Source organism: Molossus molossus, unplaced genomic scaffold (genome assembly GCF_014108415.1).
Source record: "Molossus molossus isolate mMolMol1 unplaced genomic scaffold, mMolMol1.p scaffold_m16_p_10, whole genome shotgun sequence".
Classification (NCBI taxonomy): domain Eukaryota; kingdom Metazoa; phylum Chordata; class Mammalia; order Chiroptera; family Molossidae; genus Molossus; species Molossus molossus.
In genome coordinates this window covers 27,139,960-27,147,280 of record NW_023425345.1, presented here as the reverse complement: position 1 = coordinate 27,147,280, position 7,321 = coordinate 27,139,960, and the positions used below count along the sequence as shown (strand labels likewise).

The window sequence follows — 7,321 nt, the reverse complement described above, 5'->3', positions numbered from 1 at the left end:
ATTTTAACAGATCATTATTATTATTATTATTATTATTATTATCATCACTATTTTTCTTTTTATTGTTGTAAGCAAGAGAGATTTCTAACTTGAAAATGTTCTACCATTGATTTCTTAGTCATGATCAGTATAAATAAATAAATCTATTTTACCATTACAAGAATCCTGACTCTTCAAGATCCAGTAGACTTGCCCTGGCCAATTGGCTCAGTGGTTAAAGTGTCGGCCTGCAGACCACAGAGTTTCTGTCCAATTTCAGCCAAGGGCACACACCTCGGTTGCCATTTGTCGCCAGCCCTTGGGGTCGTGCAGGCGGCAAGCAGTCCACATCGATGTTTCTCTCTCTCTCCCTCCCACTCTGTGTGAAGATAAATGTAAAAATATCCTCAGGTGAGGATTTTTAAAAAGAAAGATCCAATAAACTTTTCTTCTTCCCTCTGGGTCAATTAAAATCATATATAATTCAATTATTCAGGTTTTTTACCCCAGCCATCTAGTGTTCCAAAGGCTTTTTTGTTGTTATTAATCCTCACTCAAGGATATTTTTTCCATTGATTTTAGATAGAGTGGAGAGGGGGAAAAGAGAGAAACATCCATGTTGCAGCAACCCATGATTAGTTGCCTTTCACACAACCCCAACCAGGGCCAGGGATTGAACCTGCAACCCTTGATCGGGAATCAAACCCAAGACCATTTGGTCTGAGGGCTGACACTCTAACTGCTGAACCAAACTGGCCAGGGCCCAAGGGTTCTTTGAATTCATCTTCAAAAACAACAAGAAGTAATTTTTGTGCTATGGAGATGAGTAAGAATGGGTAAGTTATAAGCATTTAGATATATAATAAATGTTTACCATAAAGCTTTTCTGCTGGTAAGGCTTATCCTTCAAGATTAGGGACAGGAAGAACAATTTACTAAAATGTTCATTCGTCAAGACAGTAAGTACCTGGGAAAGAGTTTTAAAATCATCCTCTAAATATTGCTGCTTTTTATCACAGTAAAACCTTTTGGGAAGACAAGAGTTCTGTATCCTAGAGTAGTGATGCTACTACTTTTGTTTTTGTTCAGGATTCTCTTAAGAAAAGGATTGAGAGCCTCCTAATTGAGGATTTGCAGTATAAGTCGTTGTTTATAGCCACGATCATGGCGCCCATTACTTTACAAGAACTTTGCGTTTTTAAATGGAACTGAGAACCTCGGATTTCAATGAAATAAGAAATTTACAGGGGAGTCAATTTGGTGGCTGGAAAAGAAGCTCCTTCCGAGAGTGTCTGTTGGTCCTACGCAGTCGGTATTGGCGCAAGCCAGAATGGAGCGGCAACCGGTGGAGCAAGCCCCCACCACCCCCACCCGCGCCAAGTCAGCGGACTCCGAAGAGGACCACATGACCCTGCTGCTCAGGCTGAGGACACAGACAAAACAACTCTTGGAATAGAAATCAGTGGTTGATGCAAATGAAGAAGAAAAAAAAAAAAAAAAACAGAAGAAATCATTCCAGAAAAGCAAATTGAAACTAAAATTGAAGACCTGGAAAATGAAATCGAAGAGGTGAAAATTGCTTTTCAAATGAAAAACCTTGCACTAGACAGGATGCAACTTTTGACAGCACTTAGAAAAAACCCAGAGAAAAGTAACACTCAGACTAGTGAGCTCATGGACAACATGAAACCCGTAGTAAAGAGAAATAAAATAATAATGAAATCACAGCAGGAGTCTTGGGATTTGGAGGAAAAACTGCTTGATGTTAAAAAGAAGAGATTTGAATTAAAACGAGCTTCAGAAAGTAAGTTTTTAGAAATACAGACTGAAAAGAATGAACTGAAAGATGATTTGGACATTACAGAAAATTCAGACAAGAAAAAGACCTTAGAACAAAAAGCTAGAGGTAGAGATACAAATTACTACAGTTATTCAACATGTGTTCCAGAACCTCACTTTAGGGAATAAAGTCAATTGTGCAGAGGATTCTGCCTTTAAGGAAACAATTCTGCAGCTTGAGAAGAATCTCACCATGATCTAATAAGAATTCTAGTTTGGCATTATTTGTTTCTGTCTTTGATATGTCATTTAAATAGCAAATTTCAGGTGAAATGTGTTTCTTTTGGTGTTTTTGGAACTACTCTTATACTGCAATTTTTTTTAAGCTTAACACTGTAACATGGACTCTATTGTTTTAAATGTGATAATTAACATGACTGGCATACTCAAAAAATCTGAAAATCTTAGCCTTGTAATGGTCTGGAAAGACATCATCTAGTCCAGCTTTCCACTCAATGTGCACATTTTTTCTACAACATTACGGGAAGTCCCAGCTTTCATTTGGAATACCTCCCTACATTTCCTTGTCAACCAAAATATTAGAAAATTAGAAAGGCACATTTACATCTTTATTTTTTTAACTGTCAGTTATATTTTATTCAGATAAATCTTATTTTAGATTTATCTCACTACAGATTCTTTTCTTATTAAGATATAAATGGTATATAACATAGTATAAGTTTTAAGTGTACAGCATGTTAAATTGACCAACATGCTTTAGATAACAGATTCATCATATCGCATAATTATTATTTGTGTGTGTGTGTGTGGTGAAAACATTTAGGCTCTAGTCTCTTAGCAACTTTGAATTATATAATAAAATATTGTTAACTAAAATCACAATGCTGTGCTTTAGAAATCCAAAACTTATTCAAATTCTACCTGTGAATTTGTAGCCTTTGACCAATATCTCTTTAATTCCCCCACCCCCTCATCCATATCTTTAAACAGACCCAAATAAAGCAAAAATTTATTAAATAGAAAAAAGAGAAACTTACAGTATTTCAACTAAATAAAACCAGAGAAATAGTTATTTGGTTGAAAAGCAAATACATACTTAGGGTGAAGGAGCGGAGTCAGGAAAATCTACAAATTGTGCAGAAGAAGCTGCAAGGGGAAAGTTTGGGGAGGGGACCAGGGGGAAGGTCAGACCTTTTGAAATAATATTAATTCTCCACTGAGCCACAAAAGAAAAAAAGAACCACTAAAAATTTTCCTCTTTTGCCCAGCCTGTGTGGCTCAGTAGATTGAGCATTGTCCCATTAACTAAGAGGACCCTGTTAGATTTTTAGTCAGGGCACATGCCCCTGTTTCAGCCCGATCCCCAGTAGGGGGCAAGCGGAGGCAGCCAATCGATGTTTCTCTCTCACATGGATGTTTCTTTCTTTCATTCTTTCTTTCTTTTTAACAGTTTTTTTTTTTTTATTAATTTATTTTTGTTACAGATGTTTCTCCTCCTTTTTCCCCATTGACACCTTCCTCCCCATCCCCCCCACTTCATCCCTCACATGGATGTTTCTCTCTCTTCCTCCCTTCCTTTCTCTCTAAAAAAATAAATAAATAAAAACATATTAAATTGTTTTTCCTCTGTCCCCACTAGTGACTTAAAAAGATCCACAGGTGAAAAGCTGTAAAGCATTTGCTTTGGAATCTAACACGATGTAAAGCATGGCTAGTTCCTGTTGATTTTCACATTAGTCTAGGAATGGTTATTATAGCAGTAAGCATTCCATTTGGAAACTGTAGAATTAGAATTCGAGCATGTGTGTGAGAGAGAGAGAGGATTGGGAGGTGGAGGACAGAGAGAGACAGAGGGAAGGAAACCAAGCGTGCAAAGGATATGGCCTACTTTGTTGCAAGCATTTTATTTATTTATTTATTTTTTATTTTTTTATTAATTAATTAATTTTGTTACAGATGTTTCTCCTTTTCCCCCCACTGATTACCCCCTCCCCCTCCCTCCCTGCCCTGTCCCCAGCTTTGTTGTCCATGTCCATTGTTCATGCATACATGCATATAAGTTCTGTGGTTTATCTCTCTCCCACCACCCCCTCTTCTGGGGATTGTCAGCCTGTACCCCACTTCCACGTCTCTGGGACTACCCCATTACTCAGACTGTTAAGTTCATTATATTCCACAAATAAGAGAGATCATATGATACTTGTCTTTCTCTGTTTGGCTTGTTTCATTTAGGATGATACTTTCCAGGTCCCTCCATGTAGTCTCAAAGGATAAGAGATCTTTCTTTCTTACAGTTGCGTAGTACTCCATTGTGTATATGTACCACAGCTTTTTTATCCATTCGTCTACTGATGGAGACTTGGGCTGTTTCCAGATCTTAGCTATTGTAAATAGTGCTGCTACAAACATGGGGGTACATATATTCTTTCTGATTGGTGTTTCAGGCTTCTTAGGGGATATTCCTAGAAGTGGGATCACTGGGTCAAATGGCAGTTCAATTTTTAATTTTTTGAGGAAACACCATATTGTTTTCCATAGTGGCTGCACCAGTCTGCATTCCCAACAGCAGTGTACTAGAGTCCCCTTTTCTCCACACCCTCGCCAACACTTGTTGTTTGATGATTTGTTGATAGCGGCATTCTGACAGGTGTGAGGTGATACCTCATTGTTGTTTTAATTTGCATCTCTCTGATGATTAGTGATGTTGAGCATTTCTTCATATGTCTCTTAGCCATTTGTATGTCCTGTTTGGAGAGGTGTCTATTTAGTTCCTCTGCCCATTTTTTAATTGGGTTCTTTGTCTTCCTTTTGTTGAGTTGTATGAGCACTCTCTATATATTGGAAATTAACCCTTTATCTGATATATTATTCTCAATTATGCTCTCCCATACAGTGGGTAGCCTTTTTGTTTTGATGATTGTATCTTTTGCTGTGCAGAAGCATTTGAGTTTGATTTAGTCCCATGTGTTCATTTTCTCCTTTGTTTCTATTGTCTTAGGTGATGTATCAGTGAAAATTCTGCTGTGTACGATGTCTGAAATTTTGTTGCCTACATTTTCTTCTAGGATTTTTATGGATTCATGAGTCACATTTAAGTCTTTTATCCATTTGAGTTTATTCTTGTATAGGGTGTAAGTTGATGGTCTAGTTTCATTTTTCTGCATGTAGCTGTCCAATTTTCCCAGCACCATTTATTAAAGAGGCTGTCCTTACTCCACTGTATGCTCTTGTTGCAAGCATTTTAAAAAGGCAATATAGCCCTGGCCGGTTTGGCTCAGCGGTTAGAGCTTTGGCCTGCGGTCTGGAGAGACGCGGATTTGGTTCTCACTAAGCTAAGGGAACGTGCCTCGGTTCAGTTTGTCCTGGGCCCTGGTTGGGTCGTGTAGGTGGGCCCTGGTTGGGTTGTGTGGGGGGCAACCACTCTATGTGTCCCTTTCACGTGGATGTTTCTCTCTCTCTCTCTCTCTCTCTCTCTCTCCCTCCCTCCCTCCCTCCTTCCCTCCCGCTCTATCTGAACAAAATATGGAAAAATGTCCTCCGGTGAGGATAAAAAAAATAAAATAAAAAATAAAAAGGCAATATACATTCTATTGAGTCTTTCCTCAATTTTATAGCAATAACTAACAAAATGTTTCTCAAAATATATATATAATATTATATATATATATATATATATATATATATATATATATATAATCAGTCTTGTTCTGTTTACTGCTTTACTCGACTCATTGTCGGGTGTAAAAACGGGTCTCCTGGGGCCTAGAGCTCCACCCACTTTCTTTAGGTTTTGAAACCCATCCTCTCAGGAACTACAAGCCTTAGACAGAACTGTTGGCTGCTTACTTTTCTGTCCAGGTAAGACACTACCATAAGGATGCCTGGTCCAGGTAGGGTGGCAAAGGAGAATGCCAAGCGCCACCGGAAGGTCTTAGGGAAAATATCTAGGACATTATTAAGCCTTCTAGTCACCGTCTTGCTGGATGGGGTGGTGTCCAGAGTTTCTGTGGGTTCACCTATGAGGAGACTTGGGGAGCTCAAAGTGTTTCTGGAGAATGTGATCCGCCATGTGGTGTATCCAACACTTACATGGAGTAGCCAAGCGCAGGACCCGGCCATGGATGTGGTGTATGAGCTGAAATGCCAGTCTCAATCTGCATGGCTTCCACGGCTTACCTCCAGGCTCCAAAAGGCCCCTTTGAAGGCCCCCCAAAAACGTCAAGAAAAGAGTTGTCAATGCTACCTACCGTGTGAATGTCGGATCTAGATGCAGATAGGTGTTTTTGACGAAGCGTTTCAGATGCCATTAAATGTAATCAAGTTGTCATGGACGCAACTGCTCTGTAGGGTGTCTCTGCGTTTAAAGTTTGGGGCTTGGGAGGAGAGTTGGTGTGAGCCCTCAAGCTCCCACTGAGGAAGCCAGCGCCGCTCCTGGGATGCCTGACTCTTTGGAATCTGCTTGAAAGAGGGAACCGTCTCCACCGTTCCCAGGAGTGGCAGACGGCTTCTAGGCAGCCCAGGCCCCTGGCTCTGAACACGTATAGAGTGGCTTCGATGTAAATCGGGGCTGGAGGACTTTCCGCCTCTGATTCGACCCGAGGGCCACACGTCAGGTGGGCGGTTCTTCACCCTTGCTGCACCCGGGGGGGCGCGGGGACGTCCGGTAGGAAAGCGCCTGCTGCAGGCAAGTCAGAAAGCGAGAAACGCAGCCCTAGTGCGTGGCTTGCTGGAGTATTGCGAGGTGGGCACGTGCTGTTTTTTCCGCTGACGATTTGAGTAAGGGGTGACCAAGCTCAAACGCTAAAGGCAAGGCGGCAAAGTGCGGCGACCTCCAAGGCCGGATCAAGCTCGCGGCCCTGCACTACCCGTGGGCCGTCTGCACACGTGAGCAGCGTGGAGCCGGGGAGCGTGCCGATCCGAGCACCCGGCGGCGGTGCCGAACCCGGGCCCGCGGGAATGCAGGCGTCAGCCCACAGCGCGGCCAGGGCAGCCGGCAGCGCCCTGCCCGCCATCCAGGCCCAGCTGTTGTGGGGAGACTGTCATGTGACCCGGTTCAGCCTGGAAATAAGGCCCTGGCGTCAGAGTCAAGGCCCTTTTCGGAGCGGCTGGCCGGGCTGTGGGAGGGAGATGGGCGGCGGACTGGGTTCTACTAAGTTCGGTGAAAATGGTGTGGGCGAGAGACCTGCGTAGTAGTGGGGTCCTGCCCAGTGATCCGGCTGTGCAGCCAGATCTCCAGCAAGGTGCCACTAAAGGGGGGCGGGGGGCGGGGCCTGTTTGAGGGCGTTTTCCGGAATCTCCTGTCAGGCTGGAAACCGGGGGACCCACCGGACGTGCAGGCCAGCTGGGGCTGCCAGTGAGGCCAGGTGGCACCTAACTCGGTTTGATGGCCTCCCTGCACTACTAACTAACCTGTTTATATAAAATGGGGAAGGGGCTTAGGACCCTAAATGCAATGTGATCCCCAGGTTAGGACCTTCATTGAGGTGTGATCCCCAGCTCTGGCTTATCTAAACATCCTGAAGTCAATAAGCTTCCGGGGAGG

At 42.7% G+C, this 7,321-nt stretch overlaps 1 protein-coding gene and 1 pseudogene across 1 annotated transcript; both read left to right on the top strand.

The window, feature by feature from the left end:
- The first annotated feature begins 1,309 nt into the window (after window positions 1-1,309).
- LOC118623356 lies at window positions 1,310-2,020 on the top strand (annotated as a pseudogene).
- A 3,636-nt stretch (window positions 2,021-5,656) lies between these two features.
- Window positions 5,657-6,046, top strand: LOC118623355 (histone H4). Its single transcript, XM_036250849.1, has one exon. The coding sequence runs from the start codon at window positions 5,657-5,659 to the stop codon at window positions 6,044-6,046; it is 390 nt and encodes a 129-aa protein (XP_036106742.1).
- Window positions 6,047-7,321: the final 1,275 nt, after the last annotated feature.

What these genes read in the sequence shown, in the direction of transcription:
- LOC118623355 (XM_036250849.1), top strand. Translation starts at nt 5,657, where the DNA reads ATGCCTGGTCCAGGTAGGGTGGCAAAGGAGAATGCCAAGCGCCACCGG.